The following is a 17,444-nucleotide window of genomic DNA, read 5'->3' on the forward strand; positions in this document are numbered from 1 at the left end:
GAGTCAGGTGTGACGACACATAGCTGGAATCCCAGCACTCGGAGGATCAGAAACTCAAGGTCCCTGGCTGCAAGGTTGTTTGAAACCAACCTGGGGTACTGGAGACCCTGTCTCTAAAGGAAAACAAAACGAAACAGAATAGCACCCCAGGAAAGGAGACCGGAAGGGGTTAAGAGACCCTGCCTCCTAGCCAGGAGCCAATCAGGGCTGGCGGGGCGGAGTCAGGCTGCAGCTAGGAAAGCGATCTGGACCGACCAGATGCTTACTGGCGTGGGACCTGGAGCTGTCGGCAGCGCTTGTGGGGCTGGAGCAGGATCGAAGCGTAGGTCTTGGCCTCTGCCCTGTGACAGCTCCCTTACCCTGTGACAGCTCTCAGCCGGAGGGTGTAGGGGAGCTGCCCGGGTTAGGGGCCATAGCAGAGGGGAAGAACAGAATCCCGAACCCTCTCATTCCCCCAGGCATCAGGCATGGGCTGCACCCAGACTCTAACTTCAGCTGGCCCAGGTGGCCCACATGGGCATAAGATCTATTTTTAGCTCTGCCACAGAAGGGCAGCCACCAAGCTACAGGAGTAACCAGGGTTTCTCAAAGGCCGTTGGGGCAGAGGCAGGAGTGGGAGAAACCAACCCTGTTTCCTTCCACATCACCGTTGGCCACCCCCCCAGCCACCTACCCCCATGAGCCCAGATTAGTTCTCGGAGGTCTGGCTGCCTGCCTCTGGGTCAGGGGTAAGGTCAGGGAGTGCAGTCACCAGGGCAGATGGTCACGGTCTTGTGGCCTGGACAAGGGTTACATCAGTCCAAGCGGTGGCTCAGGGCAGAGGGGCCCTGATGAGAAGGCAAAGGCTGGCTAGGCTGTGGGAAGGCCTGTTCAGAAAGCCAGGACCTCCCACGAGGGGTCATTCCCACAGGTGGCCAATAACGCTGTTTGATCCAAGGCCGGGAGCCCGCCCACAGTGAGCCTCAGTCTCCCCGTCTGCGCAGTGAGGGTACTGGACCAGAACGCTGATTCCCAGACCCCCTCTCCTGCCCTGGGGTCCTCACCTTCCCCATTTGCTACAGAAGTCCCTAACTTCCTTCTAGCCCCGGCTGTGGGTGGCCACATGCCCCTGTGGAGAAGAAAGTCCTTCTGGCTGGCACTGTCAGCCTTCTGGCTCCTCCTCATCCTCCTGGGACTCTTCCCGCTTCGCCTGGCAGTGCCACCCAGGCCTCTTCCAGGGCGCTCCCAAGGCTGGCCCCGCTGGCTGGATGCTGCCTTCCTCCGGAGTTTCTTCCAGTCTGAGGCACTCCCAGAAGATGCCCCGCAGCTTCGTCAAGCCCCTCGGGGGAGCAGCTGCACCTGGGGAGCCTGCTTCGACACCTCCAAATGTAAGGGAAATCTCCTCAAGATCTTTGTGCACTCTTCAGCTGGACCAACCGCCGAGGCTCATCGCAGGATCCTGGACTCCTTGGAAGGCTCCCGATACTATGCACTTAGCCCAGCAGAAGCTTGCCTCCACCTCTTCCTCCCCAGCCAGGACCATAGAGGAGCGTGCGGGTCCCTGCCTCCGTATTGGAATGGGGGTCGGAACCATCTGGTCCTCAGTCTGTACCCAGCTCCCTGCACCAGGCTGGGACAGGCGATGGTAGCTGAGGCCAGTCCCTCCTCGGACATCTTCCGACCAGGCTTCGATGTAGCGCTCCCGTATCTTCCTGAAGCTCACCCATTGCGAGGTGGGCTCCCTGGTCAGCTGCGGCAGCATAGTCCCCAGCCTGGGGCTACCTTACTGGCAGTAGCAGAGGAGAAGGGTGGTTGGCGCACCCATGCCTCAGCCTGCCCTTGGGACAGGCACTGTGAACAAGACCCTGGACCCCAGCAGTAAGTAAACCTGCCCTTGGGGAGCTGAATGGGAGGGGGCTGCGGAAGAGTGACATCCTGTCCGAGGGAGCTAGTCCTGACCAGTCTCAGCTGCAGCAGGCGAGATGGGGTTAAGATAGCAGAGTGGACTTCCGCCAAAATGATTTGTCTTAAAGGGGTGGAAAGGTGGGTTTTGGAATTCTCCCTTGGAGAGTCTTAGACACCTAACATGGCTTACTCCTCCTCCCCCTCCCCCATTCCTGTTACCCCGTCCCTCCTACTCTTAATGTTTTATGTAACAGACATTTATCTGTCACTCACTTGGTGTAAGTACTTCCATAAACAATGGTTGCAGATGGGGGAGGGAGAGCAATCATATGGTTTTGACATATGCTGTACAAATAGAAAGACAGGGGTTCATTCCTCCACGTACCCCAAAAAATGCCTGGTCCTGGGGAGGCAGAGACAGGAAGGTCCCTAGAGCCCCTGGCAGTGAGTTTAATTGAGTGGGTTTCAGGTTCAGTAAGAGACCCTGCATTAAAAGAGGGCTCGATGAGCAAAGGCCCTTGCCACCAAGCCTGACCTGAGTTCAGTCCCCGAGCCCAGAAGCTAGAAAGTGAGAACAGATGTCTGGGAATTGTCCTCTGATGTCCACACACCACACACTCCTCTCCAAGGCACGGAGACGCGCATGTACACAAATAAATAGATACGTGTACAAAAGATAAAGTGGAGAGTGATGGAAAGACACCCAGCCTCCATCTCTGGCCTTCACACCTGTGTGTGTACAGACACACACACACAATTATACGTAATCGCTCTCACTAAAATATGTAAAGATGATACAGGCTCGGTAACTTAACCTGTGGCCACCGGGCCAGAGTGAGCACAACCAATATTTGAATCCAGAATTGTCTGTCTCCAGAGCCTTCAGTATGACAGTTCTGTGTTTTAAGCAAGAGTTATGATCACTCACTCCCGTTGAAGGCCTCAGGGGAGCCACAGAGACTGGTAACTGGTCCCAGCTGGAATCTGCTCTTGTGTCTAATTTTGGTGATTAATCTCTCAAGGAAATAACAGCCTTTGAGTTTAGAAAGATGACTTAGGTCGGATTGAAAGAACTTCCTACCGGTGAGAATGCCTGCTTAGACATAAGGGCCTGAAGAGCTTGTGTAGACAGCCCTCCGCCTGTGCTGGTGGGCAGGGCACACGTCCTAATTACTAAGTGACCCAAGCCTGTCACCCTAATTAGTGAACCTTTAAGTCTCCAGAAAGCCATCAACTCCAGCTTCTAAAGTTGCCCAGGCTCTGGGCCCGGGGCTCCCTCTCCATCACCCCAGGGCAGGCCTGAATTTCAGTCCTCAGGTGTCTTCTGGTGTCTCTGTTTTGCCTCCTCCTGTGGTCTCCCTCCCTACCCTCCAGTTGGGCTATTCTGAGCTCAGCTTCCCCCAGGACTCCTTCCCCTGGCCACCAAGCTCCAGTGCTGCCTCTGCTCGAGGCGCTGGGCTCTGAAGGGAAAGGAATCCTGGAGGCACTTGGAAGGCTTCCTGGAAGCCTGCCCTGTCATTCCCAGGGCCAGCCCTTCTGGAGATGAGAGAACTTTGGGCTCCTCGGGCCCAGAGCCTTCCGAAAACTCTCCTGTGGTGACAAGGTTCCTGTGTCGGGGTCACCGTGCCCTCTCTTTGCCCACTGAGCCCTCACGGCTCTGTTTGCTCACCAGAAGGCCCTCTCTGGGCTAACTTTAGTTATGACTGTACTTGCTGAGGGAAACTGTTCCTGGTGTAGGATGTAGATATGTGTGTGGTTGTTGCTGTTGTTGTTGTTTTGCCCTGACCTACTTGGAAGGTTCAGGGTAGACCCTGCTGGCCTTGAGCACACGATAATTCTTCTGCCTTTGCCTCCTGAGTGTGGGGACTGGGACACAGATGTGTGGCCACCCTGCTCTGGGAAGCGTTTCCCACGATAAGTTTGTTCCCAAGATCTGCTGTGTGGCAGTCATTGTCCTCAGTTTCTCAGAAGGACCCAGTAGCTGCCTAGGGACAGAGTGAGAGAGGGACACCAGCCTCAGAGGACAACCCGAATAAGCAAGCACTGGCCAGAGAAAGAGGCACTGCAGTCCCTGCCACTGTCCCACATCCCCTGGCTGGCAGGCAGGTGGTGGTGGTGGCGGCTGCCCAGGGGACTGAGCTGTACCCACCTCCCTCCTGACTGCTGATTCTCCCAGCATCCCCCACAGGAGATAAGAGTCCCCATCTCAGGGCACAGGAAACAGACTCAGGGAGTTGTGTGTGGGGAGTACCAGGGGCACTCTGCTCCCCAGATCCCCTCACTTTTCTAATCAAGCACTCTGCAGTGGGGTTGGGATTCAGAACTGTACTTTCGGCCCCCGTGCCAGTGTTTTTCCACCTTGGTTGAATAGTCTCCTGTTGCTTTGGAATAAGGGCCTGCCCACTGAAATTGTAATTTCTTTATTTTTATGAATAGGTGATTCATTCACAGTACGAAAGAATTCCAATGGTACAAAGGGGTACACATTCAAACGTCCCCCTCCCACCTGGCTCGACCACCCAGATTTCCTTTCTGGAGCCGAGCCCTGGTTCCATCATCTTGTGTGTTTTCCTTTTCTGGGGAGCTCTGTACACCCAGGGTGTGTGTAGATACTCCCATGTACCTCTTTTCTGTTTGTTCTGTAGCCCAGGCTGGAGAACTTTCAGCTCACTGCGTGGATGAAGATGGTTTTGAATGCTTGATCTTCCCTGTCTCCACCACCCACGTACTGAGATGACAGATGTGTACTACCATGCCCAGCCTCGTCTCCGTTTTTAAAATTCTGTACATGCCTGTGCATACATGCACTCTAGTTCACATGTATGTGGCCACACATGTGTGGGGATCCATGTGCACAAGTGGGCACATGCGTGTGGAGGCCCGAAGTTGATGGCTATCTTTCCAATTATTCTCTACTTTATACACCGAGGCACAGCCCCTCTCTTGAACCCAGAGCTCGCCAGTTCACTGAGTCCAGCTAGCTCGCTTGCTCATAGGCTCCCGTCTCCATACCATATGTTGAGATTGCAAGTGAACGGCCATGCCTCCTCAGTATTTTGCTGGGTGTTGAGGGATCTAAAGTCTGGTCTCTTAAAATTTGTTTATCTATTGTTTTATGTGTATGTGTCCTTGCATGCATTTATTATACCATATGTATGCAAGATACTTCAAGAGATCAGAAGAGGCCAGATGATGGTGGTACACACCTTTAATCCCAGCACTCGGGAGGCAGAGGCAGACGCAGACGGATCTCTATGAGTTCCAGGACAGCCAGAGCCACATAGTGAGACCCTGTCTCAAAAAAATAATAAAAAAAATACAAAAACAAAAAAACAAAACAGAGAGAGAGAGAGAGGAGAGGGAGAGAGACAGAGAGCAAAAGAGGGCATTGGATTCCTGGGTTTAGGAGGAACTACTGTTACAGATATTTGTGAGCTGCCATGTGGGCGCTGGGAACCAAACCCGAGTCCTTTGCAAGAGCAAGAGGTGCCCTTAACTGCTGAGCCAGCTCTCCAGCCTCCAAAATGAGGTCTGGTGTGTAGTGTTCCACTTGTTGAGCCATGATCCCATCCCCCCTCCCCATTGGAAAAGTTTGTGTGTGTGTGTGTATGTGTGTGTGTCTGTCTGTCTGTCTGTCAGAGGACAGGCTGTCCATCTTTACATGGGCTCCAGGAGTCAAACTCTTTACCCATCTTCCCATAGTTAATGTGAATTGAGTGGATGTTTCCATGCCCTGCTCCGAAAACACTTTGATATATAAACGCTTTGATTATTTTTTTATATATTAACCCAGTACTTAAATATAATTTGAGTATTTTCCTCCAGGGTAGGAGTGACTGCAAAACCCTAGGAACCATGGAAGTCACACTATAGCTCTGCCGTGGACAGGCTCTGGTGAACCCCGTGGCTGTGGGCAGAACCGTGCCACTCACCATGGGCTCTGAAGCCCTAGGCCTACGGCACATAACGTAAACAGTAGACTAGCCTCAGAGTGCTTGGTGGTCAGCACAAGTTCCCTCTCTGTCGCTCCCAGCCCCACACAGCTGTTCATTCAGCCTCCACCTCCACAAGCAGGGAATGCACTGTCTCCCAGGGGCCCCTCCTTGCAACCCCCAGCACCCTCAGGCCCTGTGCTCTGCTAACTCAGCCCTGTCAGGGAGGCAGGTGACCAGTGGTACAGTGTTAGGCCGCGGGAGGCTATAGTGCAGCGATTCTCAACCTTTGGGTCGCCCAAGACGATCAGAAAACACAGATATGTACACTATGATTCACAACAGTAACAAAATTACAGTTTTGAAGTAGCAGCGAAAATATTTCTGTGGTGGGGTCACCACGTGAGTACCCACATTACAGGGCCACAGCATGGGACGGCTGAGAACCACGGCTGTAGTCTGCTCTACTTCAGAACCAAGGGCGTCTTTGGGCCTCAGTTTCCTCGCCTGTCAGATAGGATAGGATGACGGTCTGTTCCATCTCAGGGAGTGCTGCAAGAATGATCTTTGTACATGAAAAGCACTTAGAACAGGAGTGGTGATTGGCTGGGCTATCAAGGAGGACTTCCTGGAGAAGGTGACACTGAGCCAGGTCTTTGCTGTAGAGCAGAAGGAACTTCCCGCGTGGGGCAGGGAGGGCACTTCGGGACGAGGGAGAGGGCATAAGATGGAAGGGAGCTAGAAACCAAGGGGTACAGTCAATGCAGTGGGCCCCTTTTCTCTCCGTGGGCTCCTTTTAGTTCTGTACAGCTCACTGCGGGGGTGGGGAGCTGGGCTGCCTGGCCAGAGCTATGGTTTAATGTCGCAAAGGGGTAAGGTTTGTTTTGTGGTTCCTTCCAGAGGCCCCTGGTAGGTCCCGAACCTATCCTGCATGATGGTTGAAATAGCTGGGGATTGGGATTGGCACATCTTAGTTCTCACGAAGCCCAGCCCCTCTCCTTGAGACTAAGTCTCCTTTACTGGAGTTGCCTGGTTCAACTGGAGGACTGACTCAGAGCAGAAAGCAGCTGAGGAGGTCGTGGGTCGCCCCTTCATGCGCTTCACTGAGCACTGTGTGCACCCATGGGTCCCCTCTAGCCCTTTCTTCCCCAGCTAGATTGCAGTCCTTGGTTCCCTAAACTGGCAGTTCCAGAGAGGTGGCTCTGAGGAGGCTGTGGCTTCTGGGCGCTCCCTCAGACTCACTAGCACAACCTGATCATGGCTCTGGGGTTGGGGGAGGAGGAGGGGGGAAACAGAGGAGGCCTGTCCTTCAAGATAGGGTTGTGGGCAAGAGCTTCCTGTATAGTTCCAGGCTGGAGGCCCAGCCCACCTCAGTACAGAGAAGCCTTTCACGGCTAGGTCTCCAGTGCGGGAGGGCTGAGTGTGGAGATCTCTCGGGTGACGGGGAGGACTGGATGTGGAGGTCTCTCGGGTGAAGGGGTGGGCTGGATGTGGAGGTCACTCGGGTGACAGGGAGGGCTGGATCTGGAGGTCACTCGGGTGACAGGGAGGACTGGATGTGGAAGTCACTCGGGTGACGGGGTGGGCTGGATGCAGAGGTCACTTGGGGTGGGCTGAGTGTGGAGGTCACTCGGTTGACAGGGTGGGTTGGATGTGGAGGTCACTCGGGTGACGGGGAGGACTGGATGAGGTCACTTGGGTGATGGGGTGGGCTGGATGTGGAGGTCACTCAGGTGATGGGGTGGGCTGGATGTGGAGGTCACTCAGGTGATGGGGAGGAATGGATGTGGAGGTCACTCAGGTGATGGGGAGGAATAGATGTGGAGGTCATCAGGTGATGGGGAGGACTAGATGTGGGGGTCACTGGGGTGACGTGGAGGACTGGGCCAGAGTGGAAGTGGAAGGAAGGACACGAGACCCAGAACCTCCCACTTTGTAAATGAAGGAACTGAGGTACAAGGAAGAGGAGGGAGGTGTCTAAGGCCACCAAGGGCAGGCATCGTTTCTGAGTCCCCAGTAGCAGTGAGCGGAGGAGAGGCCAGGGCCAGGTCTCTGCCCCTGGTTACATTACTGTCAGTGTGTGGCTGTCTGTATGTCTGAGGACACATCTTGTGACTGCGGGAGAGTCACTGCAAGGCCACTGGGGCCACCAAGCACAGTGAGGGGCAGCTGTCTCGGGCTCCCATGCCCAGAGCCCTTCCTGTACCTTCTCAGGACCCACCCAGGAGAAACATTACCCAATGCCACCTTCTGCCTCATTCCTGGCCACCGATCTGCTGCCTCCTGCTTCCTCCAAGCCCTTCAGGTACATCCCAACCTGAATATCCCCCAGCCTCTGCACCTCCACCCTCGAGTGCTGGAATGCTGGGTACATGCACATAGGAAGGGGGGTCCCTGTCTCCCCCAACCCTCCTTATCTTTCCCCCAACCTTTAATTGGGGTGGTGGTGAGTCTGTGCAGGGAGGGGCTGGGCTCCCCAGTGACTGCCCTCCCCCCAGGCCGGCTGTGTCCCTGTGCTCCTTAGCCCGCGCTGGGAGCTGCCTTTCTCCGAAGTCATCGACTGGACCAAGGCAGCCATCATTGCTGATGAGAGGCTCCTGCTGCAGGTAGCTCAGGGGGGTACCTTGGTGGGGGGCACGTCAGGGGAGGGACCCCAGGAACCTGGCCCCCTTCTATCCCCATTGCCTCCCTCAGGGGCTCCCATAGATACAGATGAAGGTGGAGACTCTGGGCTTGGAGAGAGCAAGTTTTGAGCCACTTTCAGCCTCAGTTTCCCCATCTCTACAATGGGATAGGTTAGATCAGGTGATCTCTGGAGCTCTGCTGAAAGGAAATGAATTAAGACCCCGTGTCTTTTCCATCTGATGAAACTACTTTGCTTGGATCTGAAGAATACATGGGAGCTGCCTTGAGGCGTCTGGGGAGTTCGGTGGAGGCCTGAAAGGCAGCAATGGCGATCCTATAACGGAGCCTGGTGGCCACACCTACAACCCCAACAGGATACATAACAAGGCAGGGAGATCAGGAATTCAAGGTCCCCTTCAACTACATAGGAAGTTTGAGGCTAGCCTGGGATAGTGTCAAAAAGAAACAGATACATGAACATGCTTGGGCTTACACACACACGCACACACACGCACACGCACGCACACACACACGCACACAACACTTATATTCATCCATTGAGTCTCTATATGACCTAAACATTAAGTGGGCATTTTCTAGTTGAGTCTTTATAACCAACTATGAGGAAGCGTTTAATGCGCCCATTCTACAGATGGAGAAAGTGGGACTGGAGGTGTTGTGACAGTCACTGCCTCCCCCTCTCCAATTTGGTATTTTGAATAGGGTCTTGTGTAGCTCATGCTGGCCTCAAACCCTCTTATACAGCCTAGAATGATCTTGAACTTCTGATCCTCCTGTCTCCAGCTACTGAATACTAGGATTGTGTCAATGGTGACAGTTTATGTGGTGTAGGGGATCAAACCCATGGCTTTGTCCATGCTCTGCGGGCACTTTGTCAACCGAGTCCCCGTTTCCCTTCCTCCTCCCCCATCCTCAGCCACTCTTACCCTTTGGTTTTTTGGCTTTCTTTCCTTTCCTTTCCTTTCCTTTCCTTTCCTTTCCTTTCCTTTCCTTTCCTTTCCTTTCCTCTTTCTTTCTTTCTTTCTTTCTTTCTTTCTTTCTTTCTTTCTTTCTTTCTTTCTTTCTTTCTTTCTTTCTTTCTTTCTTTCTTTCGACAAGGTATCTTAGTCCAAGCTGACCTTGAATTCAAGGTCCTTCTGCCTCCACCTCTCGGGTGCCAGGATCTACAGACCCGTGCCACCTTACCTAACATTCAGTGCCACTTAAAACCCGGTTTGTGTGACCCTAAACACAGGGTGCACATCATGGAAGCTCCGAGTTCCCAGAGCTCTGACATCAGCTTTCTCCTTTCCGGGTCAGTCAGGACCAGACCCCAGACCCCAGGCCTCCTCTTTCTCTCCCGCTGTGCCTTCAGGTCCTGGCTGCCCTCCGTGAAATGCTCCCTTCGCGGATTCTCTCCCTGCGCCAGCAAACCCAGTTTCTGTGGACCGCCTACTTCTCTTCAGTGGAAAAAGTCGTCCACACCACACTAGAAGTGAGAGACTCCTCTGCCCTTCCCTTCTCCATCCTTCCCTTCCTGGGTTGTGGGTCCTCCCTCGATGCTTCTGGGAAAACCTAGGCACGGATGGCTGTGTGGTCCTGGGCGCGAGTTTTCCCCTAGTCTTAGCTTGCCCTTGTCTGTGGCCTGTGCGTTCCAAGCATAGGCTCGCTCTCATGGATGGCAGAAGCAGTCTGGAGTACTGGAAGTACTTGTGTCTGTGGGAGTGAGGAAAGGAGGGAAAGCCATGTCGCCATCTGTTAGCTGTATAATCCCGCTACAGAAGTAGGCTCCTCTGGCTTCTAGCTTCTAGGGTGTTCTGCACCAGCGAGGGAAAGGGGTGGAGCTAAGTACTCCTGGTAGAGTATCTCCTTCCAATGCCCCCCTCCTCAGGTCCCGCCTCCTTCAGGCTCTGCCCCTTCTCAGGCCCCACCCACAACCTGCTGTCTGAACCCCCCCACACTAGCCAGCCTGACGGTCGCCTCCTCTTTCCACAGATCATTCAGGACAGGATCTGGGGTGCATCAGGTCACCCCTCACTGATGTGGAACAGCCCCCCGGGGGCACTCCTGGCTCTCCCTACTTTTTCCACGAGCCTGAAGGACTTCCCCTTTTATCACCTGCAACAGGGTATGTCTGGGAGTGGGACAGCTTGAGGTGACCTCAGCTCCCCCAGGTTTGTTCCAGCTTTGTCTGTAGATACTCTCAAACTCTAACACCTCTCTTGGTTCTTTGGGGCTCCACCTTCTTCCTCCTAACTGCCTGTGTCTCCTTCCCCAGGCTCCAGCCCTGAGAGCAGTTTCAGTGCCCTGATCTGGGTGGGGGTCTCTGGCGAGCCCCTGCTGAAGCTTATCCAGGTGGTGGCAGGTTCCCGGCACTGTGCCCAGGTCTGACCCCCCTCCGACAGCTGGAGCCCTGGGGCCCAGGGTGGACGCAAGGAGCAGAGCAAGGCCCTAGATGACCACACGTCTGAGGGAAGGCAGGCTTTCAGTCTCAGATTCCTTGTTCTTTCCCTGAACTACATCAGAATTGGCAAAGCCCTAGAAGAGGTGGTGCTTCTTGGTGGGGCTGGAAGGAAGCATTCACTCATTCATTCATTCATTCATTCATTTTCTCACCTTGAGACCAGGCCTGGGCATCAGTGCTGAGGACCAAAGAAAGAATAGGAGAGGACTTCTCCCCTTGGTCTGTAATGTTAGCAGTTCTTGGTACCGACACTGTCCAGTCTCACTTCCAGAGAACACAGGTTGCCAAGTGTGGGGGCTCATGCCTGTAATTCCAGCACTTGAGCTGGAAGGATGCTGAAAGATGGAGGCAGGCTAGCCTGGGCTACACAGTGAGTGTAAGGCCAGCCAAGGCTACATAATAAGATCCTGCCTCTATGTAACAGACCACTCCAAAAACACCAGATTGCCAGTGGACATAAAAAGCAGAAGCTGCTTTCTAAAATACGGTTACATATGAGTAGTTAGTATAAATTCCTTATTTACATTGAAATCTGTGTAGGCTGCTGGTGTGACCACACCCTTAGAAGGCAATCACAGAGGAAGGAGCCTCGGAGCTGGTAGACAGGGTGTAAGGGAACAAACACTACGCTAAAGTCACAAACCATCTCAGGTAACACTGTGATCATCTGTTAAAAGTAAACCATTAATGGCCAGAATTCCTTGCTCTGCAAACCAATGGAAATATGAACGTAGACACATTGAAGTAGATGAATGTGAGTCTACATAGATGACTGATATTCCAAGTCATGCTATTATTTAATATCATTTAAAAATCATAATAGAATCTCTCTATCTTTAAAACTTGTAAAGGAGCTTTACAATAAAATTCTTAAATAAAAAAGATCCTGTCTCAAAAGCCATATAACAACAAAAACAGGGGCTGGAGAGATGGCTCAGAGGTTAAGAGCACTGCCTGCTCTTCCAAGGGTCCTGAGTTCAATTCCCAGCAACCACATGGTGGTTCACAACCATCTGTAATGGGGTCTGGTGCCCTCTTCTGGCCAGCAGGCATACACACAGACAGAATATTGTATAATAAATAAATAAAAACCATCTGTAATGGGGTCTGGTGCCCTCTTCTGGCCTGTAGGCATACACACAGACAGAATATTGTATAATAAATAAATAAATAAATATATTAAAAACAAAAACAAACAGGGCTGGACAAATGGCTCATTGGTTAAGAGTGCTTGTCCTTTAAGACAGCCCAGGTTCAGCTCCCAGCACCCTCATGGCTCACGACCATTGGTGACGCTAATTCTAGGGGATCTGGTGACCCTTCTGACCTCTGTAGGCACCAGGCAGGCAGGCACCCAGTGCACAAACATGCAGGCAGAACCTTCCTGCACATAAAATAATAAATCCACCTAAGCGAAAACAAAAACCCACCAAAGACTCCAGGTTGACTCTCAGAGGACGGGCCAGGGTGAAGTGGGAGCCTCTCTCCGGTTGGGGCAGTGGGACTGAGCAGATGATGACAAGGACGAGGATACAAAGCCCAGAGGGAAGACGGGGATGGCATGTGAAGTGTGACACATGGGAGCAGTGGCAGACTGAATTCAAGATCAGCCAGGTCTACATAGTGAGTTCCAGGACAGCCAGGGCTGTATAAAGAGACCCTGTCTAGGGCAACCACTCAGAGATCTGCTTCCCTCTGCTTCCTAGATGCTGGAATTACAGGCATTCACCACCACCCGTCTCAACCAGAATTATTGCCTTTCAGAAGGTGGCAGTGAAGGGACACGTATCCACCAAGTCCCCGCTGCTGTCCGTACTCCGTGCTCCATCCCCGAGACTCCCCTTCTAATTCCGATCCCAGACTTCAGAAACATCCCCTTTCTTCCTAGATCCTGATCCTCTGGAGCAGTGAGGAGCCACCCCCTGACAGGTGGCCTGAGACAACGGTGCCCTTGACAGTCATCGAGGGGCACAGGAAGGTGAAGAGGGAGGGCTCACACTGGGGACCAGGGAGGACTGACCCAGGATGTCCTGAGCCTAGCTGGGCTTCACTACGGGTCTGAAAGAGTCAGGCCATGCGTTCTAGCTGAGGGTCTAATTGGACCGATGCTCTTAGGCTAGGGTGGGTCTCGCTGGTATGCAGTTGCCTGCTCTGTGCAGGGTCCTGGGTTCCACTTCTAGCCCTGGAAAATACAGAGTACTGAGGTTCCCGGAATATGTGAGGGAAGAGGCTTCAGGGGTGTCTCAGATAAGGTGTGAAATCTCAGATGAGGAACGTGGGATCGTGGAGAAATACTGCAGAGAGCAGCACAGTGGGCTGGAAAGCGGGGGCGGGGGCGGGGGCTGGGAACCCACACAATGCCACACCACATGCCCCGTGCCGTGGTCTTCTAGGCAGACACTCTCATCTCACCAAGTCGGATTTCTTTCAAATAACGTATCTGATGTGATAACAGAGGGAACCCTAGATGTCAACTAAAGGACCTTAGAGACAAAGGGGAAAATGCCCTCTAGGCTTGTGGGCAGGCTTCTGCATCCCTTAGCTTTCCCTTCTACACCCTATCTGAAGGACTTCTTCTTACTGGGTGGGGGTTGAGGGGTGTTTCTCATGCTGAGATGCCCTCAGCTCCCTCCGCCCCACCACAGGCCAGCGATCGATTCTTCCCGTACGACAACATCAGCACCAATGCCATCCTCAGCCTCGATGTCCACAGCACTCTTTCTACCAGTGAGGTGAGGGCGGGACCCGAGAGACCTCCAGTGTGATGGGGACACACCAGTGTGATGGGGACACATCAAAAGCACGTCAGGTTCCCACGCCCTGAGATCCAACCCTTTGCTCTTGACTGGGCAAGTTCCCCCCTAATTTCGCAGGAACACTCACACTAAACTTCTAGTAAGACTCCAAGCAATGGCTCCCATCCCCTAAGCTCTGCCCCAACCCCTCAGGCAGGCTGACCTCCCCTCATAGGCTGTAAGGATTTGGGTCAGGAAGTTCCTCCTCATAGCTCGCTTAAATCCCTCTGCAGGTGGACTTTGCCTTTGCGGTGTGGCAGAGCTTCCCTGAGCGGATGGTGGGCTTTCTGACGTGGAACCACTTCTGGAATGAGGCCCGGGGTGGCTGGGGCTACAGTACTGAGCTGGCCAATGAATTCTCCATGGCCCTCACTACAGCTGCCTTCTACCACAGGTGCAATTATTGGCCCCAGCACAGGGAGAAAGGACCAGAGGCTCCAGTCCCAACCCAGGAGTGGGTGGGTGGGTGCCTGCTGTCTGGAGTCAAGGCTCATCAAGGCCTAGATAAACCTCTTCCCAGTGATGTGATCTGGGGGCTTCTCCTCTTTGAGCTGGGCTGGGAAGCTAGCTCAGTTGGTCAGAGCACTTGGGTAGCATGTGCAAAGCCTTGGATTCCATTCCCAATCCTGACTAAAAGTGGGCATGTTGGCACACAGCTGTAATCCCAGCACTGGCTCAGGGGGGATCAGGAGTTCAAGGTCACACTCCGCGTGGTGAGTTTGAGGTCAGCCTGGGATGTCTGGAAACCCTGACTCAGAGACGGGCTCCCTACGCAGCTGAGGGCTGAGATTACAGATACTGTTCCCCACCAGGCCTGGCTTCTGGGGCCTCTTGAAAGTGATTCTTTAATCCACTTAAACCTCATCCATGTATCATGGAACCGGCTCTCAGGATGGACAAGGATAATCCTTGTGTGTGCAGAGGGGGCCCAGCTTGTACACAGCCTCCCTAAAGCTGGTCTTTGGGTAGCCATGTTTGATGGCTTTGGAACCATCTCACACCCCCCCTGCCACCCAGTCTGACTGAGTTCAGACTTGGGAGCCCAGAAGGTAGGCCCCAAGAAGGGGTTGGAGGGACAGGATACATCACTGCCCATCTCCTAAGCCACAGGGCACTTGGAGAGCCTGGTCATGCCCAGGACAGGAGCTCCCTGTGAGGAGGTGGAGTACAGGTCTTGGAAAACAGCTTCAGGTCTGGGGTCCAAGGATAGAGAATGGATCCTGCCTGCAGCCTTTTCCATCCCCTAAGGCTTACCTCACACCTCACAGGTACTACCACACCCTCTTCACCCACTCCCTGACTAAGGCCCTGAGGACCCTGGTAGACGACACGCCTGCCTGTGTGGACGTCCTGATGAACTTCCTGGTAGCAACTGTCACCAGGCTGCCCCCTATCAAGGTGCCTTATGGCAGGCAGCGCCAGGACGCCGCTCCGCTGGTGAGAGGACCCCGGGGACAGGTCCGCACTAAGGAAAAAGGGCGGATTCTCTTTTGCCGCAGCAGGGGTGAGGGCTCAGAAAAACAAGCTTCATGGAGACGTTTCCCTTCCACCTCTTAGGTCGCTGAAGGACCTGGGCCCCGACCGGAGCCTCAGTCTCTGCCTCAGGACTGCATCAACCGTGTGGCAGCAAGGTTCGGCCACATGCCTCTGGTGTCCTCTCGAGTGCGAATGGACCCGGTGCTGTTCAAGGACCCGGTGTCCGTGCAACGCAAGAAGTACCGCAGTCTAGAGAAGCCCTAGGTAAAGCGCTGCACCTGCCTGCAGGACAGGAGACAACCAATCAAAACTTTTACGGATAAAAGTCACGTCCGGGTTGGCCGGGCACGACAGGGCGCCCTGAGGGGCGGGGGTCTCCCCCTGGCTGAGGCGAATCTGCGTTTGGCAAAGGCCGGGGCACAAGCCGATCCCGGTCCCAGAAATGCCTTTCTTTGTATCTCTGCTTCAACCATTCCTAACCCGCATGCCCACTCACCTCCTTGGTGGTTCGAAGCCATAGCACGGTTCACACTGAGTGCTTGCGCACACCGCCGGGCCTCAGGACGGGCCTGGGAGTTCCGGAGGGCGGATATTGCCCTCCTCTCTTTGGTCTGGCAGGTGCATCGTAAGTTTTTTATTTTTTAATTTTTTTTCGAGACAGGGTTTCAATTGTAACCCTGGCTATCCTGAAACTAGCTTTGTAGACCAGGCTGTTCTCGAACTCATAAAGATCCGCCTGCCTCTGCCTTCCGAGTGCTGGGATTAAAAGGTGTGCGCCACCACCGCCTCGCTCATCGTAAATATTTGACCTATAGTTACAAGAGTGTTAACTGGATGTCAGCGTTGTGGAAAGTGGGAGAGCAGAGTGTGCACGAGACAGAACTCCATCCCCTGCTCTGGGGTTCTTAGTCCACGAAGAAAGCAGTCATTCGTAAACACCAGGGTTGCCAGGCTCAATTAAGAGTGAGCGAAGAAGGGGGCTGGAGAGATGGCTCAGAGGTTAAGAGCACTGGCTGCTCTTCCAGAGGTCCTGAGTTCAATTCCCAGCAACCACATGGTGGCTCACAACCATCTGTAATGAGATCTGGCGCCCTCTTCTGGCGTGCGGGCATACATCGAGGCAGAATGTTGTATACATAATAAATAAATAAATCTTTAAAGAAACAAACAAACAAAAAAAGAGTGAGCGAAGAAGCCAGGACTCAGGAATAACTGAAGAATTTTGGGTGTTGTGTGTGGCAGATGCTGGTCTCTGGAGCGACCATTCTGGCCGTACTGCACTACCAACCTTGACCACTAGAGGTCAGCTGCTGCACCACTCTCCCTTCAAAGGAATGGAATTTGGTGTTTGGTTTTGCTTTCTTGATTTTTTTTTTCTTTCGTTTTTCATTTTTTCAAGACAAGGTTTCTCTGTATAGTCCTGACTGTCCTGGAACTCATTCAGTAGACCAGGCTAGCCTCGAACTCACAGAGATCATTTGCCTCTGCTTTCCAGAGAGCTAGGATTAAAAGTGTTTGCCATTACAGCCTGGCTTTCAATTTTTTTTGGGGGGGGGGCGGGGGAGGGTGTACATGAGAAGTGAGACAAGGTCTGACTCTGTAAACCCAGGCTTACTGCCTCAGCTTCCCAAGTAGAGTTACAAGCGTGAGTCACAGTGCCAGACTATGGAGTTAAAGACTGAGCCAGAGGGCGAATTGAGGGGAAGTGGAGGCACGGGTGTGTGTAGCCCCCAGTCTGGAAACTCGGGAGGAATATGACAGAAGCCCACTTTGGCCTGCACACCCAGAGCTTGGGCTGTTCCCAACTGTGCTGGTTGCGGGGAGAGGGCTGTTCTCGGTGTCCTGGAGGTGAGGGTGGAGTCTGGGAGGGACTTTTCTTGGGCTTGGCCACCTGGAACTGGAATTATCACTTCCGAAATAAAGCACGTGTCCTTGCCCACTCACGCTCAGGCTATAAATACCCGCGCAGCAGCTGCATGGTGTGGCGGGCGCTCAGGGTCAAGGGGGAGCGTGGTGGGGGCCTGGGGTGACTCCAGAAAGTGAGGGTGGGGTCTAACACAGGCCCAAGGTATCAGGTGTTCTCCTTCTTTGATGGATTGAGCCACTGTGGAAACTCCCGTGACTGGGTTGCTGGCCGGAACAGTCTGTCCCCTGAGGCCTCTCACCCCCTTTCTCCAGCTTCACTCCTGGCCCTGTATGACTCAGGTCCTTCCTGGATCCTATCACAGCCCGGTGTGGAAAGTGGGCCGTTTATTGGAAGCAGGGAGC

General features: G+C 53.5%; 1 protein-coding gene across 3 annotated transcripts; it reads left to right on the top strand.

The window, feature by feature from the left end:
• The first annotated feature begins 257 nt into the window (after nt 1-257).
• Nucleotides 258-17,049, top strand: Extl1 (exostosin like glycosyltransferase 1). Of its 3 annotated transcripts, XM_057784700.1 has the most exons (12): nt 273-322; nt 1,083-1,857; nt 8,031-8,121; nt 8,315-8,422; nt 9,817-9,936; nt 10,437-10,569; nt 10,720-10,826; nt 12,794-12,883; nt 13,551-13,637; nt 13,934-14,094; nt 14,969-15,158; nt 15,258-17,049. In XM_057784700.1, exons 2-12 carry the CDS (start codon nt 1,103-1,105, stop codon nt 15,438-15,440), a joined length of 2,025 nt encoding a protein of 674 aa, XP_057640683.1. In that variant the 5' UTR covers nt 273-322; nt 1,083-1,102; the 3' UTR covers nt 15,441-17,049. The 3 variants fall into 3 exon arrangements, with proteins under 3 accessions (XP_057640684.1, XP_057640685.1, XP_057640683.1); XM_057784701.1 differs by having other exon boundaries at nt 258-1,857; nt 14,969-15,137; XM_057784702.1 differs by lacking the exon at nt 8,315-8,422 and having other exon boundaries at nt 258-1,857.
• The last annotated feature ends 395 nt before the right edge of the window (nt 17,050-17,444 follow it).

This window comes from Chionomys nivalis, chromosome 11 (assembly GCF_950005125.1).
Source record: "Chionomys nivalis chromosome 11, mChiNiv1.1, whole genome shotgun sequence".
Classification (NCBI taxonomy): domain Eukaryota; kingdom Metazoa; phylum Chordata; class Mammalia; order Rodentia; family Cricetidae; genus Chionomys; species Chionomys nivalis.

Excerpts from the sequence above, each read along its gene's own strand:
- Extl1 (XM_057784700.1), top strand. The coding sequence starts at position 1,103 with ATGCCCCTGTGGAGAAGAAAGTCCTTCTGGCTGGCACTGTCAGCCTTC. Across the intron at positions 9,937-10,436 it reads TCGTCCACACCACACTAGAA|ATCATTCAGGACAGGATCTG; the intron begins GTGAGAGACTCC and ends CTCTTTCCACAG. Across the intron at positions 14,095-14,968 it reads ACAGCTGCCTTCTACCACAG|GTACTACCACACCCTCTTCA; the intron begins GTGCAATTATTG and ends CACACCTCACAG.